Below are 23241 nucleotides of genomic sequence, written 5' to 3'. Positions count from 1 at the left end.
CAACAAAGTGACGCGTACCGTCTCCAGCGTGGTGTGGAACCCACACAATTTGTTGACAAATGTTATTTCCGTTGACAAAAATTACATTACATTTAATATTACAAGGTACGGAGTATGCTGGTAATGTGGTATGAGCTGTGATAGTATACCTCACCACCTGAGTTGTGAGAATGCCTCACTATCTAAGTTGTAAAGGAGTTTACTGGTGTTACGTGTGAGTATACTTCACAGCCAGAGTTGTGAGAGAGTATACTGGTGATGTGCTGTGAGTGTACCTCAGCGTGAGTTGTGAGGGAGTATATACTACCGGTGTGTGAGTATAGCTCACTTCTGAATAAGATTGTGAAGGTGTGTGCTGACGATGGGGGTGTGAGTGTACCTCATTACCGGAATTGTGAGGGGGGTACTGGTGACGAGGAATGAGTATACTGCAGCGCCTGAGTTGTGAGGGAGTATACCAGTAGTGTAGAGTGAGTATACCTGAGCGCTGCGGCTGGGAGTAACAAGACCCATGATCATGCATCACGTGCCCAGTGTGGTGAGGGCAGCGGCGCCTCCTGCCCAACCAAGCCATTTACACCTCCTTCCCTCACTTGAAATCAATTTGGTGTTATTCACCAACGTGCAGACGAGGAGTCACAATAACGTGGCTGAAATATGTTGACCAGACCACACACTAGAAAGTGAAGGGACGACGACGTTTCGGTCCGACCTGGACCTATTCTCAGTCGATTGTGATGAGGGAAAGAGACGAAGGTAATAAATAAGCAAGATTCACTAACGTGTTATTCAAAGTGGCCGACTGGCTCCACCTTGCCGTTGTATACCTGCTGTGTGTGTCCTTCACCTGATGTCTCTCTTCACCTAGCATGTATATCCAGTTACTGGGGAGTTCTAGGCAACTGTTGTAGGTTGCATCCTGGTCAAGGCTAGTGGTTGAGGCTTCCTTTTCCCAACAATTGGAAACAGGAAACTTAAATGTGTTTGTAAAGTGTCTCACTTTTGTTAGTTATGCGGCTCTACACTTCTCAATCTCAATCCGTTCACAGCTACTAAGACAGTTAATGTTTATATTATAATTATTTTTTTTTTTTACAAATAAAGCCTCTAATTTTTAATGTGTTCTTCTTAAAGCTAATTTGTTACTACTAACGTCTTAATATAACTTGTCGGATGGTTTCTGTATTTTGTTTTACGTGCAAAGATTTGTATTATAAAACGTGAATTGAGATATGGTGTCTTCAGGATACACATCAGGAGAGGTCACCTTTGTCGCGGCACCATGGTGAACCCAGTGTTCCCGGCTGTGTAATTATGTGTATTGTTACTGGCACACCCGGCTGTAACCTTATGTATACCACTACTGTAGACTAGTTGATAAGTTACACAGTAAGTCTAAGGAGCAGGGACATGTATACCCACAGGTATACTCCGCTTCTCGGTGTATATACACTTTAACTGGACTTTAGTCCTGGACAATGTTGAGGACTAACGTATATACGTGTTGGTAGGTTAGTAAGCTCTTAAGTGGCCTTAATAGCCCTCGTGAGATTGCTTTCCCCAACACCAAACCTCAAAAGCGTGAGTTTTTTTATTCCCGTATTATTCAAGTTCTTAAATCATTGTATTAAACATGTCAATTATTATTATGAGTACATACCAAACAGCATAAATTGTATATGAGGCGGTGAGTGAAGACGAGGCAGATGCCGTTCTTGTGAGAGTGCGTGTTTTGCCTTTATTGTTATATAAACCATATTACAATGTGTGTGTACACTTCTTTACTAAAGTTAAGTGCCTCAAGTGGATGATGGGAAATACATTGTTGAATGAGTTGGTGAGATATATATATGTGTGTGTGGCGTGACGGTGCAGGTCTGGCGGAGTACGGGGCGACGAGGGCGGAGTACGAGCTCCAGCTCAACACCACGCTGCTGAACAAGTGCTTCAGCTGCCGCCTCTGGGAGAACAGCAGGTACGTCACCCGTCAGCTGGACAAGATTGGTCCCACCCTCAGCGCCAGCCTCGTCCGCGCCAAGATCACCTCCTTCACTTCGCTTGAGGCCGCCTCACCCAGGGACATCGAGCTGGTATACCATACACCATTTACTGTCTGGCTTATAATATCATACAACATTTATACACAGAAATCACAATAACGTGATGCATCAAATGAACAAATCCACAAGGGCCGTGACGAGAATGTAGGTTCGAATCCTCGTCACGGCCCTTGTGGATTTGTTCATTCACCATTTAGTTTCTGGCTTATAATATCATAACATAACACTTGCAAATTCAGTACACGTTATTTTACTTAATTATTATGTTTTCAACAACTTTTCCCATCTACTTCTCTTATAAGTCTTTAAGTTTTCAAAGTTTATCTTTCCTCAATCATATATATTTATTTATTATGTCCATTCTAAACCTTCCACTTGAGAGCTAACCTTCCAAACATCGCACTAGCCTCGTCTGGGTTATTGTTTGTTTTGTTTAAGTTTCTGCTATGTCTCAGTCACACACCTGAACTGTCCACTTGCTTCTTATTCACTTAATTATGTTGCAACTGCCATGTCAGGTGTGTGTGTCTTGACTACTTCCCTGATTGGTTGAGTGCTCAGGTGTTCTTCCCTTATTGGTTGAGTGCCCAGGTTCTTCCTTGATTGGTTGCGTCCTCAACAGGATACATATGAATCTTACACAGTTCTTCCCCACGCCCTCTCCCCCGGTGTCCACGGCGGGATACAGATCCTCAACAGACAGCCGCCCTTTCGGTAACCGGCTCCGCGACCAGGCGACGAGGCTGCCCCGCTACGAACTCACGCTGGAACAGATCAACAAGGTATGTACGTGTGTGCATGTACCTCTTTACTCTCCTTAACTACATACAAAGCCACTTCTAGCGTATATTCTATATATATATATTTCATTTTTAGGTGAGCGTTGAGGAGAGTGAGGTGCGGGTGAGGGTGAGCCTGGCCAACAGTGAGGAGGTGCGGGGAGGTGCAGCCACCACCCCCAGACATCACTCCTGCAGACTCATCCTGGGCGACGCAGACAACAAGGTTCTTCATCACCAGCGAGTCACGTCAGTCTCACAATACATCAACACTTTGTAAACTTATTCACAGACGTTTATTTGACGTGAATAATGATAATATTCATTAGGATTAAAATGTTACTTTGAAATTATTAATTCATTTAATATTAATAAAATATCGATAATTAATCAACTATTGAACTTTAAGGCATATCAATAAAATGTTACGGGTTGTGGTGTGGTTGGTCAGCTGTGGATGGTAGGCTATGGTTGTGGTGTGGCTGAAGAGCTGTGGTTGGTAGTCTGTGGTTGTGGTGTGGCTGAAGAGTTGTGGTTGATAGGCTATGGTTGTGGTGTGGCTGAAGACCTGTGGTTGATAGTCTATGGTTGTGGTGTGGTTGAAGAGCTGCGGTTGATAGTCTGTGGTTGTGGTGTGGTTGCAGGGACGCGGCGCTGGTCATCTCTGGGAGCGTTGTGAGGGTGGTGAGAGTGGCCAGGGCCCGGGCCGGGGACGAGCTGGCCGTCAACCTCATCTCCGAGACCTGGGGTCAGTACCCCATATTGCTTTATCCTTATTATCTTACATTAACATGGGTACTTCTGCACTTATCCAGCTATCCTAGACTATATGAAGGATTATACGTAGTGTGTGATACACAAATCCCCCATCTCCCAAGTCATATGAAGCAATTTTTTTTTGAGTGTAGGGATGTCCTCGGAGGTGGATAAAGTAATTCCATAGCTGCAGATATCTTATCCCAACCCACCAAAGTCACCCAGAAGAGTCATCTTACCTCATCATTCATCACAGACTGTTTTACCATGACCGTTGATTTCTTTGTGAATGCATTCATTTCTCTGCTCTTCTTGAAATGTTCAGTTTTCTAACATTTCTCCCAGGATTGATACTGAGGTCACTCTCGTCACCTTTGTCTGACGCTATCACACGCAAGCACTAGCACATTTGTACTCGTGATCTACACGCTCCTCCACTACTTTGAATTTATAATTGTACATGGTAGTCACGTCAATATAAAGACTCATTGCAACTGCATTATTCATTTTCAGAAGTATTGGGGATATACATAGTAAACCTCTTGTACTGTTACCTGCTTGGTGGTTCTGGGAGTTCTACTCCCCAAGCCTGGCCCGAGGCGAGGCTTGACAGATGTACCTCATAACTTAATAAAAAAAATAAATTGTGAGAGCTTGGTCCACCAGGCTGTCGCTTGGAGCGGCCGGCAAGCTCACATACCCACCACAGCCTGGTTGGTCCGGTACTTCTTGAAGAAAGCTATCTAGTATTCTCTTGAAGATGTCCATGGTCCCGGCAATATTTCTTATACTCGCTGGGAGGGTGTTGAACAACCGTGGACCTATGATGTTTATACAGTGTTATCTGATTGTGCCTATGGCACCTCTGATCTTCACTGGTTCTATTCTGCATTTTCTTCCATATCGTTCACAACAGTATTTTTTTTTACTGTGTAGATTTAGGATGTGGCCCTACAGTATTTTCCACGTGTACAGTATATTATTTTATATCTTATATCTCTCTCGTCTCCTTTCTAGTAAGTACATTTGGAGAGCTTTGAGCTTTGTCTGAACTATATGTAAAACCCTGTGATGACATAGATATATTATACATAAAATACTGAAAAAATAACGTTTTGGATCAAGACATTTTATTTTATTTACTTTTTTTACAGTTGGTAAAATTTCTTTTGATAAGTACAAACGCCCACTTTACTAAAAACCACCTATAAATAAAATACACCAGTAAAAAGTAGCAATGTTAGCAATAAAACTGCATCAGTAGAAGACTATTTGTTTTACGAGAGGTGTTAACTAAAGTGTTAATGTTATACGAGAGGTGTTAACTAAAGTGAGTGATGTACCCGGTACAGCCGGTCTGGACGTGCAGAGTAGCTACAGTCCCCGGTACCTGCCTCGGCCCCCACCTGCGGCCATCACCACCACCACCACCACGCCGGCACCACTCACCCACTCCGCACCCTGGCAAGTATTATACTACCTCTCTTGCCTATAACTAGCTCACCAAGATTGTAACTTGGCTAAATGAATTGTGGGTTTGTGGTAAGTCTCCAGTTTCCAGTGACCTATTATACACCATAGAGAGTGGCACACTTAGTGCCTCTGCTCCCTCTTTTAGTATTCATGGTAAGACACAGTCAGGTCCTCTTTTTGTTTTGGAGTTAGCAGAGTTGTGCTATATTGCTGGGAAAAGGCTTTATGCATGTTAATATTACATACACATATATATATGTATATATATATATATATATATATATATATATATATATATATATATATATATATATACATATATATACACATATATATATGTATATATATATCAATAATCTTTTTATATCACAAGTGATTCAACAAGAGGCTGACAATAGTCGCTATATAAGGCACTCTACATCTATGCCAGAACGTACCTGTAGGCGTGCAGGTAGGTTTCTTAACACCCGCTGACCTAGACCTTATAATACAGAACATGGCTGTATTTATCAGAGATAGCTATGAACTCTGGTGGCTGCAGGTAAAGTATCCCTCCAATGGCGAACATTTCAATTGTGAACTATTTGAGCAAGATCTAGGACATACTCTCCAACACTATATGCGTGATTGTCCTGTTATTAATGATTTGAACCCAAATGGTATGAGGTACTTTGAGCTACTGTAACCACTATATATTGGAAGGTGTGCTGTACCCAGATACTGGTATTAAAGGCTGATAGATCAGCCTCGTATTTCATGTTCTCTCATGATTCCATATATGACTAACCAGCTGTGAGTTTGGGATATTAGATGAACTCATAGCTAGGGGCTGATCTACACTTTCTATTCCTTCATATAGAGTTTACCTGAGAGTCACTAACACTAGTGGCCTGGATGAGGAAGCCGGTGGTTTGTAGAAAGTCCCCCATTTGCCATGATGATCTTTTCCAACTGTATTTTAAAAGTTAACAAAAGTTTTGCCATGTACGGCGTCGGCGGGTAGGCGGTTCCAAGGGTTAATAACTCTGTGGGTAAAAAATAACATCTCCTGTCCTCAGTCCTACATTGTGGCTTGTTGAGCTGTAAACCGTAACCAAAGAGCCATAGCTCAACCCCCTGCAAGCACAACTAGGGTGAGTACCGTTGCTCCTTGTTTGTGTTACATCTGACCTTTCGAGGAAATTGTCTATATCGACATCCTTCAAATTGTTCAGCATTTTAAAAGTTTGAATGAGATCCGCCCTCAACCGTTCCTCGTACGTGAGTTGACTTGGATGTTTAGTTTAGTTCATTTATTATGCACCCCATACCCATCTTGTGGGCGGTAGTGGAAACGGTTTACAGAGGCACATAATGGGCTCAGGGTCTAAACCCCACAATTCATTTAGCTAAGCAAGTTACAATCTTGATGATGAGCTAGTTACAAAATTCAATATAAGTCGTCACATCAACAATGGGCTCGAGATCGACCTCAAGTCTTGGATGTGGAATGATTTTTGTTGTCTGGTATTGCACTTTCTCCAATAGAATAGGGCAGCAACGCACTGGTGTGTATACCTAAACTTTATAATAATAATTAAAAAAAAGAAGGTCATCTCCTGAAGGCGGAGCCCCAAAGCTTACCAGACCGCTAAATATTTACACACCAAGTTCTTCAAATTTCTCTTTAATAAATGAAACACTGAAATTGTTTCTGCCCGAAACGCTTTGCGTAATAGTGGCTTTAGGCATTGTATGTACTACCTCTATCTATAAATCTATCAATTTGTGTAAAACCTCTTGTATGTATGTACTTTACCTGAATAAACATTTATAAACATTTATTTATTTAAATTCATAATCAACACAACTAGACGACATTTTGAAAAAAAAGGAAGTAATGATTAATTATTTGTAGCCTCGATGGCGCAGTAGGCAGCGCGTGAGTCTCATAATCTCAAGGTCGTGAGTTCGATCCTCACTCGGGGCACTTGTTTTCTGTCTAGTTTAGAACTCACTAATTTTATTTTATGAAATAATTTAGAGATATCTCTTATCACAACTGTTCAAGAAATGTGTAACATTAAAAACTGTACACTTGCTGGGATCATTGTTAACATTGTTAATTAAGTATCCCAAGTATGTAGTTTAGTTCATTTATTATGCACCCCATACCCATCCTGTGGGCGGTAGTGGAAAGGGTTACAGAGGCACATAATGGGCTCAGGGACTGAACCCCACGATTAATTTAGCTAAGCAAGTTACAATCTTGATGAGCTAGTTACAAAATTCAATACACATCGTTACATCATCAATGGGCTCGAGATCGACCACAAGTACAGTTTCTTGTGGTGGGTCTCGAACCCATTGTAAGTTGTGATCCCACCTGTCTAGGCTTTCCACTCCTTCCCCCTCCCCCCCATTCTCAGAGGATGGTCGTGGGGAGCATGATAGGCGTCACCCCAAGTTAAGGATGTGTACATCTGGTTGGAAACATTAATTAAGAAACAAGTATAGAGCAAAACAAATGTGCTCTAAGAAATGCGGCTATTGCAAAGTAGTTTATATTCTAAGTCATATGACTTAGACTCATCTCATCATCTCAGTAGTGTGATATAAATTGTACCAAAATCTGTTTTGGCTCACCAGTGGTAAACTACATCTTATTTCCCCAGTATATATCTCAGTTCTAATTCTTATTTATTTCATGACTCAATTCTTCATTTATTCGTACTATTGGATTTGTAAAGAAAACTACTTCCCATGCCGGGAATCGAACCCGGGCCTCCTGGGTGAAAGCCAGGTATCCTAGCCACTAGACCACATGGGATCTGAGAGTAAGGATCACGCGTTTTAGGAAAATTCCTCATTTACAGAAGCTTTATTCAATATTATTATTGCAGTAAAAGAAATACGAAGCCTATATGTGTAAGCTTAGTGTTCCGATGGAAGCACAAAGTTGCTGTTGACCGGTGATGCATCAAATGGCTTAGACATTTTAACACTACACATTTGAAGGTACATATTTATTGAATTATATACTTACTGTTTCTGAAGCGTATAAAGCTGCAGTCTATTCGGTTAGGCTGTTCCAAATATCCAGAAATATACCAAATTACTCAAATGTCGGGAATCCTAACGTGCAGTGACGTCAAGTGAATGTGCACTGTTATTAATAATTAGTACTTTTACTATACACCCTAGACTCAGCCAGGGAGGTCTTCTCTTCAGACAGACAGACCCAGCCAGGTTGATTAGTTGATTGGTTGATTAGCCATCAGGGTATATCTACCTCCCCCCCCCCCAGGGGTAAATCTCCCTCGATACAGTTTTGGTTAATATATTATCCAGGATAAAATACATGGATATTTTATTGTTGCTGTGTATGTTATTATGTACTCACTTTACCTGGTGAGTACATGATAAAATACACATGCAGCCACGATAAAATTAAGAGTTAATTGTCTCTTAAAACTCTTGGATGATGCATTTTTAATAGCAGTGGGTCGACTAGGCCTAATTAGCAAGGGTTTGCTTCGTTTTGTTCATTTATTATGCACCCCATACTGATCCCGCAGGCGGTATTGGACCCCCCATGCTCAGCCCGCAGGTAGTAGTGAACTCTATACACATCCCGTAGACGGTAGTGGACCCCAAACTCATCACGCAGACGGTATTAGACTCCCTCAGCTCCATACTCATCCCGTAGACAGTAGTAGACTCCATATTCATCCCGTAGACAGTAGTAGACTCCATATTCATCCCGTAGACAGTAGTAGACTCCATATTCATCCCGTAGACAGTAGTAGACTCCATATTCATCCCGTAGACAGTAGTAGACACCATACTCATCTCGTAGACAGTAGTAGACTCCATACCCGTCCCGTAGAAGGTAATGGACCCCCAGACTCAGCCCGTAGGCAGTATTGGTAAAGACTACTAAGGTACAGTACATATATTTACCGCGTCTAATTTTGCCCTCTTTTCTCAGTACAGTCCGGTACAGTATCTTAGCGTTAATTTTGTTTTAATATCATGATATCGACATACAGTATTTGAGTGATTCTTAAATTATTTAACATCGGTTGAATTTTAACAGTTATACAGAATGGAGGAATAATTGCTCTATTTAGGTTAGGTGAGGTTGCACAGTTCGTCTGATTTTAAACTATATGAATTGCATATCGTAATTCTTAGATTGAAATGTATCTATTACAGCACAAGATTATTTCCTTCTGAAAAATTAATTATTAAGGGAATTTGCCATGTCTGTCGAAAATAATAATAATAATAATAAAATATATATAAATCAGCTTTCTAATTTTATATATCAAGTTCGTTTTTTTATATATTAATTTTGGGTTGTGGGGCGACTCCACTAGGCTCTCCTGTACTCTGTAAATACAGTAATACCAAAACTGACACGATATCATATAATATATAAAGCACGCTTTACCTCCATTTTGCACACAATGACAGTGTATGTCATTGTTATCGTGATTGTTATATTGTTATCGTCATTGTTAGCTACGCCTCGTTATCTGCGTAGCCTAGACAAGCAATAACCATTCAGGCCCCTGTAATGATCTGGGGCTCAGATCATTGGTTCTCCCTTCTCCCCTCTTTTCTCTCCCCTTCTCCCCTCCTTTCCTTCTCCCTCTCCCCTCCTTCCTTCTCCCCTCCCCTTGGCCGTCATTCGTCTCCTCCTCTTCCCCCCCCCCTGTCGCCCATTTGTCAGGGTCAAGAGGTTGACCTGCTCCCTCTCCCCTCCTTCCTTCTCCCCTCCCCTTGGCCGTCATTCGTCTCCTCCTCTTCCCCCCCCCCTGTCGCCCATTTGTCAGGGTCAAGAGGTTGACCTGAGGGTAGGGTGGTCGTGGATACCTTGGCTTCTCCCACTCAACTTCCCCACTCAGATATTTCCCTCTCCACCCCCTCTCATCCCTCTCTGTCCCTCTCAGCAGCGGCCTTCCCCATGCCAGGCAGAGTCAAATGTCCCTACTCCTATCTTAGAGGAGACAGGCTTGAACATAAATTATCAGTTTTGTAAACATTGCTCGCAGGTGTCTGGGCTCCATAGACGCGCCTTGTCCCCCTTCTCTAGCTGGGGAGAGCTGACTCAATCTTCAGAAATTCATGTAGCTTTCCACGACAGATCAGTGAAGGTGATTGGCCTGAGATAAGGGCCAAGTCCTTATTGGCCCTAGAGAGCCAGACCTCAGGCCTACGTGTTAAATGGTTGGCCAGGGCCAAAAATAATGGGTGGAGCCCTGGGGCTGTATTAGATGGTGGGAGGAGCAATCCTTCCCAGCAATAAGTTGGAAAAACAAAATTTCATCAGTGTGTCTTGGGAGTGTATCAGGAACAGGGCCGCAAGCCCGTATCCTCGGGGCTGAGGGCAGCCATCAACATCGTGGCCGTAGTGCGGGTATTTAAGGTATAGTAGCACTTGAGTTTTTGTGTCCTCGGTAAATATCCATTGTGCCTCTAGGGAAATAGAATAGGTGATGTGTTCAAATTGTCTTAATTTACATGTTTCATAAAATAAATGGTATAGCTTGTCCAGTGGTATTCACTTAACTCCCCTTTGATATATTTTGCTACTTTGTCATTTTTAGGTGTTGTATTGGAAGCCCCCATGTTCTCCTACTATTAATTAGATACTAAAGTTGCCCTTGGATTTAAATTAGTAACGTAAATTACACAAACTAATTTTCCAGAATTTACTACGGAAATTCATATTACCCGGAGTCCCATGGTTACTGATTCCTTGCCTTCCTGGGGGATCGGTGATTGACACATTCAGGTATGGTTGGTCAGGAAGGTGGTGGCAGTGTAAATGTGTTTTGTTATTGTTTTTTTTTACTAATAACCCTTGTCCTTGGTGTATCTTCCTCATTTAATATTCCTCTTACATACGTGGCAGTCCAGTGAGGGGTCATACTGGACTGTAACAGTGTTAAGCTGGGGTATTGAGTGAAGAAAGACGGAGAATTACAATAGAGAGCGTATAGTACGATTATGAGAGATCACAAGATAACAGGATTAATACTGGGGAACATTGGGTTATTACAATAGTGGCCGCGGTTATTACGACAGGGTAAGCGGTCGTTACACCCCTTCATATTATCCCATGCGTTATTTAAATAAACCTCACAAGAGAAGCATGAAATATTAATACACACACACGTTAAGGTCACTATAGAATGCCGGAATAAAAAATTAAAATACACTCGCTATTAGGTTGGGGAATTTTGTACCCTCGACTGATGTAATATTCATTCTTCCATCTACCTGTTTCTGCCTTCTGGGAAATACAAAAATGTTAATATATATAGAATAATACAGCAAGTATCATTGTTACGTCGTCCCCCTCCCACTTCTCCCCCTCTGCTCTCTCCATCACCCTTGCCCCCGGTAACAGGTTCGAACCCTGATCGGGACTTGAGTACTCAAATGATTTATGCCTTGGGGGCCCCCAATGCAAGCTTTGTTATGCTTCTCCATTTTGCTTACTGTTCGTATTATAGAGATGTATAATGATACAAATATCAGGTTATTTATCGGTGCATACATTTCCTGTATCGGCTTCGGTCATGTCCTTCATTTGTCTTTCCATTTGGTTGCAGAGGGCGAGAAGGGCCACGCTGCAGGAGGGGTGGAGGAGGGGCGGCGTGCCTGCCTCCACACCTGTGCCAACAAGCAAACGTGCGCCCACAGGTGTTGCAAGGTCAGCAGGTTTGTGTGTCAGGGTAACTCTCACTCTCATATGTCGTGCTTGTTAACATATCAGTAGCTCTCACTCTCATATGTGTTATGGTAGACTATATGTGTAGATCTCACTCTCATGTGTGTTATGGTAGACTATATGTGTAGATCTCACTCTCATGTGTGTTATAGTAGACTATAAGTGTAGATCTCACTCTCATGTGTGTTATGGTAGACTATATGTGTAGCTATCCCTCTCATATGTGTTATGGTAGACTATATGTGTAGCTATCACTTTCATGTGTGTTATGGTCTCTCATAATTATGTTTTATGCAGAGCTTATGGTCAAGTTCAGAGAGTGTTAACTTTTTTAGCCGAATATGTCCCCATTACACCTCTTCACCAGACTGGCGAAATCCTCACCACCCGTCCTATTAGATATCAGTATGACTTCAAAGAGCTGCCAATAGCTTGGTCTAACTCTACGTATGGATAGCTAGGAACAACAGCTACAAGAACATCTTAAGAATCTTATCATATTTATATATACAAACGGCAAATCACAAACGCAAGGAGCTATAACTCACGAGAATCGAGGCACATTTGATGGCATCGATGCTCACATGTCTCCAGAAGCTTCAAGTTAATTTGTCATATTTTGATTTTTAGTAATGCAAAAGAATCCTGTTTCATATTGATGAAGAATTATTTTTTGTTTATTTTTTTAATTGTTCGTAGATTGAGTCTCCTATGCCCTTCCCTTCGCTTTATTTGGTGTCCACACCCCAAGGTGTGTGGATCCTTGGCCCCCATACCCCCGGTGGAAAGTCCTTGGGACTTTAGTCGGTTCTTTGCATTTATATGTTGTGATATATATATGTATATGTATCGTGTGTATGTGGGTGTGTGTGTGTGTGTGTGTGTGTGTGTGTGTGTGTGTGTGTGTGTGTGTGTGTGTGTGTGTGTACTCACCTAATTGTACTCACCTAATTGTGCTTGCGGGGGTTGAGCTCTGGCTCTTTGGTCCCGCCTCTCAACCGTCAATCAACTGGTGTACAGATTCCTGAGCCTATTGGGCTCTATCATATCTACATTTGAAACTGTGAATGGAGTCAGCCTCCACCACATCACTTCCTAATGCATTCCATTTGCTAACTACTCTGACACTGAAAAAGTTCTTTCTAACGTCTCTGTGGCTCATTTGGGTACTCAGCTTCCACCTGTGTCCCCTTGTTCGCGTCCCACCAGTGTTGAAAAGTTCGTCCTTGTTTACCCGGTCGATTCCCCTGAGGATTTTGTAGGTTGTGATCATGTCTCCCCTTACTCTTCTGTCTTCCAGTGTCGTGAGGTGCATTTCCCGCAGCCTTTCCTCATAACTCATGCCTCTTAGTTCTGGGACTAGTCTAGTAGCATACCTTTGGACTTTTTCCAGCTTCGTCTTGTGCTTGACAAGGTACGGGCTCCATGCTGGGGCCGCATACTCCAGGATTGGTCTTACATATATGGTGTACAAGATTCTGAATGATTCCTTACACAGGTTCCTGAACGCCGTTCTGATGTTAGCCAGCCTCGCATATGCCGCAGACGTTATTCTCTTTATGTGGGCTTCAGGAGACAGGTTTGGTGTGATATCAACTCCTAGATCTTTCTCTCTGTCTGTTTCATTAAGTACTTCATCTCCTATTCTGTATCCTGTGCCTGGCCTCCTGTTTCCACTGCCTAGTTTCATTACTTTGCATTTACTCGGGTTGAACTTCAACAGCCATTTGTTGGACCATTCACTCAGTCTATCCAGGTCATCTTGTAGCCTCCTACTATCATCCTCTGTTTCAATCCTCCTCATAATTTTTGCATCGTCGGCAAACATTGAGAGGAACGAATCTATACCCTCTGGGAGATCATTTACATATACCAGAAACAGTATAGGTCCGAGGACTGACCCCTGCGGGACTCCACTTGTGACGTCTCGCCAATCTGAGACTTCACCCCTCACACAGACTCGTTGTCTCCTGTTGCTTAGGTATTCCTCTATCCACCGGAGTACCTTCCCTCTCACTCCAGCCTGCATCTCCAACTTTCGCACTAGCCTCTTGTGTGGCACTGTATCAAAGGCTTTCTGACAATCCAAAAATATGCAGTCTGCCCACCCTTCTCTTTCTTGCCTTATTTTTGTTGCCTGGTCGTAGAATTCAAGTAACCCTGTGAGGCAGGACCTGCCATCCCTGAACCCATGTTGATGCTGTGTTACAAAGTTCCTTCGCTCCAGATGCTCCACTAGTTTTTTTCGCACAATCTTCTCCATCAGCTTGCATGGTATGCAGGTTAGGGACACTGGCCTGTAGTTCAGTGCCTCCTGTCTATCCCCTTTCTTGTATATCGGGACTACGTTAGCTGCTTTCCAAATATCTGGCAGTTCCCCTGTTGCCAGTGATTTGTTATACACTATGGAGAGTGGTAGGCTCAGTTCTCTTGCTCCTTCCTTTAGAACCCAAGGGGAGATTCCATCTGGGCCTATAGCCTTCGTCACGTCCAACTCTAGTAAACACTTCCTTACTTCCCCACTGGTAATCTCAAACTCTTCCAGTGGTTCCTGGTTAGCTATTCCCTCACTTACCTCTGGAATTTCTCCTTGTTCTAAGGTGAAGACCTCCTGGAATTTCTTATTCAATTCCTCACACACTTCCTTGTCATTTGTAGTGAATCCTTCCGCCCCTATCCTTAATCTCATAACCTGTTCCTTTACTGTTGTTTTTCTCCTAATGTGGCTATGCAACAATTTAGGCTGAGTCTTTGCCTTGCTTGCGATGTCATTTTCATATTGTCTTTCTGCCTCTCTTCTCATCCTGACATATTCATTCCTGGCATTCTGGTATCTTTCTCTGCTCTCCAGTGTCCTGTTATTCCTATAGTTTCTCCATGCCCTTTTACTTTGCTGCTTAGCTAGCCTACATCTTTGATTAAACCATGGGTTTCTCATCTTCATTTCTCTGTTTTCCTTTTGGACTGGGACAAACTTGTTTGCTGCGTCCTTGCACTTCTGCGTGATGTAATCCATCATATCTTGGGCCGTCTTTCCCCTGAGCTCTGTTTCCCATGCTATATCTGTTAGGAATTTTCTTATCCCCTCATAGTTTCCCTTTCGGTATGCTAACCTTTTGGTTTCGGTATCCCTCCTCGAGTTCAATAACCCTTCTTCAATCAAGTACTCAAACACCAGTACACTGTGGTCGCTCATTCCTACTGGGTCCTCAAAACCGATTTCTCTTATGTCGGAGTCGTTCAGAGTGAAGACTAGGTCGAGTCTCGCTGGTTCGTCATTGCCTCTCATCCTTGTGGGTTCTCCGACATGCTGCGTTAAAAAGTTGCTTGTCACCACCTCCAATAGTTTGGCTCTCCACGTATCCTCGCCTCCATGCGGTTCCTTGTTCTCCCAGTCAATCTTTCCGTGATTGAAGTCGCCCATGATGAGCAGGTGGGATCTATTTCTACAGGCAGCAGAGGCTGCCCTCTCAATGTGTGTGTGTGTGTGTGTGTGTGTGTGTGTGTGTGTGTGTGTGTGTGTGTGTGTGTGTGTGTGTGTGTGTGTGTGTGTGTGTGTGTGTGTGTGTGTGTGTGTGTGTGTGTGTGTGTGTGTGTGTGTGTGTGTGTGTGTGTGTGGGAAAATCAAGCGAGAGTCATAACGTAAGACAACCGGTGGCTGGAAAGGTTGGGGCCCAATAACAAAAAAAGCTCGATCATGGAGGCATAAATAGATGAATATATATAGGTGAATACACACACACACATGACCATAGTAGAGTGGATTGTCAACATTTACCTCCGATATATCACGTGTTTCCACCGTTAACACTACACTCAAGTGTAGAATAATAATTCTTATCAAAGCATTTTTCAAAACCTTGCTAAACAATGTTCCCCCCAATAATTAGAAGCGACCATCAATACCCACAAACGCACCTGTGGTGTGATATCTTAGATATCAGTTCCCTCTGTACTGCAAGATGATGTTTTGGGGCTTAATTAACCAATTGTTTTCACGGGAAGATTGGCGTGAGTGGCCGGATGGAGAGCATCAGGTCAGGTGGGCAGGCGGTGGTGCAGGAGATACGCAAGAGAGCCAGCCAGCTGCCCCAGACACCTGTTAAGAAGATTAAGGTAGGAATCTGGACTCAGGAATCTGTACACCAGTTGATTGACAGTTGAGAGGCGGGACCAAAGAGCCAGAGCTCAACCCCCGCAAACACAACTAGGTGAGCACATACTCACACACAACACATACCCAGGCAGCCATGTTGTCCCAATGTTCACACCGGATGGCCCCCCTCATAGATATTCTCCAACACACACTTTTGTTCATTCTCCCACAGTTTTCCATGTAATAATTGCTACAGTTTAAGGCTACATATTTAATTTTTAAACGGTGACTATAATTGGATCAATGTTGTAAGCTAATGACCTAATAGTTTTATCTGTAATGTATTCTTAAGCCATTTGTCTGCAGCAGATGGTGGCGAGTGGTGAAGGAGGACTCTCACAGTTCAAGTATTCCTCACGAGGTCCCCGTCTGATGCACGCCCCAGCCCCCATCAGGTCTACTGCTCCTTCACGTACTAACACTACTCTCCAATCCAACGTTAGTGACAACACACACCAACCCGAAGCAGTCCAAAATATATACAAATGTAACAATACCCGCAACACGTATCAGGAAAACGCTAAGGGCAATCAACGCTCTGCTAATACCCAAATGTCCTCTGAAAGTAATGACGGATACTTTGTCAGAAATAGTACAGAGTATCTGGCAGATGAACTGATCGATGAGCACGTCTTGAATGACTTTGAAAACGTGAGTAATTTTGACGAAGAAGAAAACCAAGATTTTCCAGATATGGATATTTTCATGATGGAGAAGGAAAACTTTACGGAGGAGTTGCAGACTTCAGCAGAGACTTACGACGAAGCATTCAGCGAGCCCCTAGGAATAGAGGATACGGATTATTTTAAACAAGATTTATCAGGTGTTTCTTGGAAAAAATATAAGTTTGGACAACATCGCACAAAACTCAATCAGCCCCAGAAACCGACCACTCGACTGCCGTCGCTAAACCCATGTTTGCCTCCCAACATGCAGCAAAGTCAACAAACAACACCTCAGACTGCTGGCCAAAGACCTCGGATGACACAGGTGAAGCCGGGACAACACGCTCCAAAGGCATCCAATCTTGAATCAAGAACACAAAATATACCAATGATTCCAAGAAATGTTGTAGGTCAAAGGTCTTCATGGCAGACACAGGGACAGAGCCAGCAGGCGGCACAGCAGTCTTCATGGCAGACACAAGGACAGAACCAGCAGGCGGCACAGCAGTCTTCATGGCAGACACAAGGACAGAACCAGCAGGCGGCACAGCAGTCTTCATGGCAGACACAAGGACAGAACCAGCAGGCGGCACAGCAGTCTTCATGGCAGACACAGGGACAGAACCAGCAGGCGGCACAGCAGTCTTCATGGCAGACACAAGGACAGAACCAGCAGGCGGCACAGCAGTCTTCATGGCAGACACAAGGACAGAACCAGCAGGCGGCACAGCAGTCTTCATGGCAGACACAGGGACAGAACCAGCAGGCGGGACAGCAGTCTTCATGGCAGACACAAGGACAGAACCAGCAGGCGGCACAGCAGTCTTCATGGCAGACACAGGGACAGAACCAGCAGGCGGGACAGCAGTCTTCATGGCAGACACAGGGACAGAGCCAGCAGGCGGCACAGCAGTCTCCATGGCAGACACAGGGACAGAGCCAGCAGGCGGCACAGCAGTCTCCATGGCAGACACAGGGTCAAAGGCCTGCTTATCCTTGTGTAAACAATAACAACAGCTCGTTCCAGCCTCAGTTATTGCAACACAATCAGAGTCAGCGGCTTATGAAACCTTTGGGAACGCATATCAACCAGAATAACCAATTAGTTCGACCTTTGGGAGCACAGATGAATCGATATCCATGTCCAGTACGTCCTTCAAGCATGCCAAATCAAAGATTTTTACGACCATCAGTGATAGAGGCTAATTACAATACAAATTCAATGAGGAATTCAGGTGAACAAACTAAACAAACTCAGAGACCAGCACTCCTCTCAGGAACACGGGTAAATATAATTCAAAAGCCTATGGATGCACAAACTGGCCAAATGCAAAGGCCACCATTACGTCAAGGTGCACAAGTTAAACATTTCCAAAATCCATTAAGACTTCCTGGGCCACAAGTCGGTCAGGGCGAAAGGCCAGTGAGACCTCCATTTGGACAAACTAATAATTATTCTATGACTGAAGCATCGTTCACTGAAACTAGTCAGACTCAGATGCCCATGAGGCCGCCAGGTGTACATACTAATCAGAAGCAGCTGCTGCCGTATGGCGTGAAGAATATTCAAAGTAAGAATATATCACGGACTCCGGGTTCACTTGAATTTACCGGTCAAAATCCACCTCTTTCAAATGAGATAGATAATCAGCATGTGATGTCTTCCGATAAATATATCAGTGATAGACTTATTAACGATGAACATGGAGAATTTCCAGCACAGCACCAAGGACAGACATTTCTTACCAGCCACGTCCCAGAACCACCAGGATATCCAGCACAATTTTACTCCCAGATGACAGCCACTCCTTTTTCACATACCAGTGTCGCCTCTGTACAGCGTCATGAAGAGGAGCAGGCCACAACTACAGATGCAAACTATGTTATATATGATACAGGTCAAGAGATGCAAGACACGTGGCATCCACGGCCTCAAAGTGGAATTAGTGCCCATTCACAACAGTTACACCAATCTTGGGTAAATTCTGACACTCAGCGGCATCAAAACATGGAAACCCAGATGGGATCAGCAGTGCCTGCCAGAGTTAACTACTCCCAACAAACCTCAGGTGAAGTGTGTTATTCACAAGGCTTTGGTCAAGTATATTCCTCGGATGACTTACCACTCCAGTCATCAAGTCAACAAATCTGCGGCACAAACCTGAACGTGATCAGCGATTTGCAACACATAAAACCTGTCGCAGGAATAAAACCTTTATCGTTGTCTACTGGACAGTCTAATAGTAGCAGGCAAAAGAAGGTAGATGACCCTTTCTCTCATTTGACGAAAGAGTGGAGAGAGTCTCAGCTAAGGAGGCCACGCGGTAAGCTGAGTAACGTCGTTGTGCCAACGATACAGAGCGGCCGTGGTGCTGCTGAGGGTGTAGCACCAACCAAAGAAATACCGAGCCATAATGACGACTGGCGAGATCTTGAGATGTTCCAATGGTGTCGCCAACAGGAAAGGTTGGCGCTTGAGTCCCTTTACCACAAAGGTCAAGAGCTTACTTCTGAAAAGACAGAAGAGCCTCAACATTTCGATGGAGATTCTGTTCCCAGCAACCGGCACCACTCACCAGCACCCAGAAGTGTGGATGTACAGCCCATCAACCCAGGCAAGCTCCATATTACTTATGGGAGTGGGGAGCAGGGCCCGGCGCTGGACGTGGGTGTGACTGGCGTGGGCGGCATCCACCAAAATATAAACATTAACTTCTCCGGCATTGCAAGCCAGGCGGGTGGCGTGCGGCCGCCCCCTGCACCCGTCTCCTCGCCCGCCACCGTACCTCAGGTAGGTGCCGCTATCGTGCTCACGTCCCTATCCATATCCAGTCATGAACTGAACAAAATGTTCTCTTTATAAAGCTTCTTTTAGAAAATATTGAATTGCAATCAACAAAACTTGGTTATTTCTCTTTAGGAGCATCGAACCATTTTTTTAATATTTTTCAATATTTGCATTTTATTGATATAGAAAATCTTACATTAATTATTAGCAACACTTTGAGCTTTATTTCAAAGAAATTGGTGAACTCTACAGAACGTATTTTATGTTAATTTCTTAAGTGGCCACAAACCTGACAATAATGACTAACTTACAAAAATATTATAAGTAATATTAAATATCTTGTAACTATTTTTTTAAATATAATGTGCTATTTGCTTCATATACGACTTACAAAGAGATTATTTTTACATGCAATACCCATAGCAGTTATGAAAGGAATTTGTAATCAAAGATTTTCTATGATTTCAAGATTTCTAATTGCCATGTTGATATTAAAGTCTTGAGAACTTTATTAACTGAATTAAAAATTTTCATTGATCAGAAAAACTAAAATGTTATTTTTATATGTATTCTTTCAAATTTTTGTTATATGTATTTTCTTTCTTATCTTTCAAAGTTTCTATAATTTTAAAAATTATGGATAAATACATAATAAAGAACATTATTTCTTGGAAGCTTAATGAAATTCCTAATTTTCTCAACATTTTCATGTTGAGAAAATATCATAACTAATATTCGACTGATAATTAATTTGATTAATTAATTTAATGTGTGTAATAAATTATTTGTTAAAGAAAGTAACTGGCGAAAACCTTGACCAGGTAAGAACATAAGATATTTATGAGAAAGCACTAAGCAAGTATGACTATATTATATAAGAACGTAAATAAAATATAAAAAAATGTAAGCAGAGTTGAGGGTTGTAAGCTACTAGTAATATTATGAGACACTGAAGCCATCAAGTGTGACTGTAAAGTTGTCTCAGTTTGCCACTCCGTACACAATGCAATTGTTTCGCTTAACCACAACCAGGATTCAGCCAGCTTTTCTCTACATCTTTCCTCAATCTTTGACGCCTTTGGTTACATTTATTAAACAGTTTACAGGCATGTAAACTTCACAATCAACTGTTGTTATTGTTATAAACAGCCTCCTGGTGCTTCGGAACTCATTAACTGTTTAATAATTGTAAATAAAGCCGCCAAAGATTGAGAAAAGATGTTGTACAAGTGCTTACGTAACTGCTTCGTGAATCTGGCCCCTGTACATCAATTCTCAATCTTTGTTTACACTTACTGAGCAGTTTGTGAGTGCCAGAGCACCAGGAGGCTGTTAATAACAATAATAACATTTCACTGTAAAGTTTCGATGCTCGTAAACCGTTTAATAAGTGTGAACAAAGCCGCCAAATTTTGAGAAAAGATGCACAGGTTCGTAAGCAGATGCGTAAATGCATGTTGAATCCTGGTCCAGAAAAGTACGAACGCAAAGCAATCCGCCAATCCTATCGAAGCTGATCTATAGAAAACGTGTATGTTCTTGTTGAGTGGGTCCTGTAGAATTGGCTGGAGTCCCCCCTCGCCTATGACTTTGGTGGGGTAGCATGATCTCTTGTGAGTAGCTCGGGGTAGCATGATCTGTTGGGAGTAGCTCCACTCTCCATCTGGCTCACTCTATGGAGGTATTATTATTATTATTATTATTTCCAGTCAGAGCCACGTAGTGAGCCACAGGTGCGCGGGATCCTGAAGAAACCCAGCCAAGGGTGAGTACCAGAGTCAGTCCTTAATAATTGTCACGTCTGTTTACCCCATACACTATTTACTCTATTTACATCTTGACATCTTCTTATATAAAATGTAATATCTGTGACGGTAGCAATTACTTCGTCATTTGACTAGAGAAGCACACTTATTACCGGGCAGCTTCCGCACCAGTCTTGGTGGTTATGGTGTGTGCTGGGAGGTGAAGGTACTGGAAGGAGTATGTCTTAGATGGCACCTTGGGGGTCGTTGTCTGGCCCTCATGTGCTACCATTGTAATGGCATGGTGATTGTCTTGAGATGGAACCTGTGTTAAGATGATGATTGTCTTGAGATAAAAATTGTGTTGACATGGTAATGGTGTTGGGATGGCGATTGTGTTAAAAAAAATGAGATTTTCAGGTTTCAGGTTGTTGAGTTAGTCACATAGTCAGCCAGTACGTAAAAAATAAGGGGTAATAACACGAACAAATCCAAGCCACCCACCAAACCTAACTAAGCTAGACAAAGAAAACCTGGATGTCTGTGAGCCGCTGTTTTTCTTAGTACCCCGTTATTCTCCCGTTGGGGAGCATAGCGTACAAAATGAGACGCATTAGAGGAGAGGACAGGTTGGCAGGGAAGGTGGGCTCCTCTCCTGTTGATTGTGGGATTGTGACGTGTTCTGTAACTGTCTCTGTTGAACACCTATGCTATCTACTGCTCAATAGACAAATTATATAATATTTCTAGTTGCTTGATTGATCAACACAAACAGTTGATTCATTGACAGTTGAGAGGCGGGCCGAAAGAGCAGAGCTCAACCCCCGCAAGCACAACTAGGTGAACTAGGTGAATACACACACAGACACACCAACTATAGAATTTGATTGCTTGCCTGGCAGTGTGAGGAGCGCTCTTCCAGACATCTTCGAGGGCATACTGTGAGTGAGGCCAGACCAGGACCTGGGCGTGTAAGACCAGGACCCTGGGTGTGTGAGACCAGGACCTGGGCGTGTCAGACCAGGACCCTGGGCGTGTAAGACCAGGACCTGGGCGTGTAAGACCATGAAGACTGCCCGCCCGTCATGGCTGCCACATCTGCCTCAACTACGGAATGTTCTCTGTTTGATGATAAGGACTGATAGAAATTTGCGTTGTACCAATTGTTGGAAAATAAGTTTCTAATTCATAATTTTGAGTTAATTTCTTTACGAGCTGTATAATATAGAAAATGGCATAGGGGTTACATATGCCATTAATGCTCTTGAGTGAGAGTTCTGTACCTCAGAGTTAACCCAAGTGAACCTCTGAATAACTTTATTGTTATGACCATTATTAATTATTTGTATATTATAATGACATTTACAAACTATTTGACAACAAATTCCTGGAATCCATTTTTCTCTTAAGTTGTAATTGACAGTTTTGACTTTAAGTTGTGTATGACAGTTTTGGCGGAACTGCTTGCAGCATCCTACTGACTTACGCTCTTAAGGAAGCTTTCTTATGAATATGGTTTTGTTAATTTGTATTCATGAATTATGTGTGGGTGGCACAGACCAAGGTGCAGGACTGGCAGCCAGCCTGCCCCGGGCACAGACCAAGGTGCACAGTTCTGGCAGTAATGGCCAAGTGCTTCTCTAACAATATATATATATATATATATATATATATATATATATATATATATATATATATATATATATATATATATATATATATATATATATATATATATATATTGTAAGTGTGTATGAGCCATTATTGTTACAAGCGTGGTGAGGGCGGTGGTCCTTGCACTCTGGCGTGTACTGAACGCACTCTTTCCTATCCCACTTACGTTAGAGTGAAACAATAAATTTATGTTTAAGCAGTTAGACGGGTTTCATATCCCATAAGTGGCAGCTTTTGTCTATTTAAAATATATTCTGTCTGATATAATTTTGGCTAAAAGCTCACGTAACTTTATATAGAGGTAAGAGCTCAAATAACTTTAAATAGGGGTAAAAGCTCCCGTAACTTTATATAGAGGTAAGATCTCAAATAACTTTAAATAGGGGTAAAAGCTCCCGTAACTTTAAATAATGGTAAGAAA

General features: G+C 42.6%; 1 protein-coding gene and 2 non-coding genes across 3 annotated transcripts in view; 2 read left to right on the top strand and 1 right to left on the bottom strand.

The window, feature by feature from the left end:
- The window catches only part of LOC123754561 (uncharacterized), a 125096-nt gene extending 102085 nt beyond the window's left edge, over window positions 1-23011 (top strand). Inside the window, 12 exon segments of the mRNA XM_069326762.1 lie at window positions 1876-2090; window positions 2749-2766; window positions 2768-2842; window positions 2937-3088; window positions 3484-3587; window positions 4948-5063; window positions 5610-5727; window positions 11533-11774; window positions 15798-15908; window positions 16255-19408; window positions 21115-21166; window positions 22049-23011. Coding sequence (XP_069182863.1) covers window positions 1876-2090; window positions 2749-2766; window positions 2768-2842; window positions 2937-3088; window positions 3484-3587; window positions 4948-5063; window positions 5610-5727; window positions 11533-11774; window positions 15798-15908; window positions 16255-19408; window positions 21115-21166; window positions 22049-22091 — 4400 coding nt within the window. The 3' untranslated portion in view covers window positions 22092-23011.
- Window positions 6965-7037, top strand: TRNAM-CAU (transfer RNA methionine (anticodon CAU)). Its single transcript has one exon. It is a non-coding gene; the product is annotated as a tRNA-Met (tRNA).
- TRNAE-UUC (transfer RNA glutamic acid (anticodon UUC)) lies at window positions 7806-7877 on the bottom strand. Its single transcript has one exon. It is a non-coding gene; the product is annotated as a tRNA-Glu (tRNA).
- Window positions 23012-23241: the final 230 nt, after the last annotated feature.

The sequence above is a fragment of the Procambarus clarkii genome, chromosome 18 (assembly GCF_040958095.1).
Source record: "Procambarus clarkii isolate CNS0578487 chromosome 18, FALCON_Pclarkii_2.0, whole genome shotgun sequence".
NCBI lineage: Eukaryota > Metazoa > Arthropoda > Malacostraca > Decapoda > Cambaridae > Procambarus > Procambarus clarkii.
Note: the sequence above shows the minus strand (reverse complement) of the source record. Positions and strands in the feature narration are given on the sequence as shown.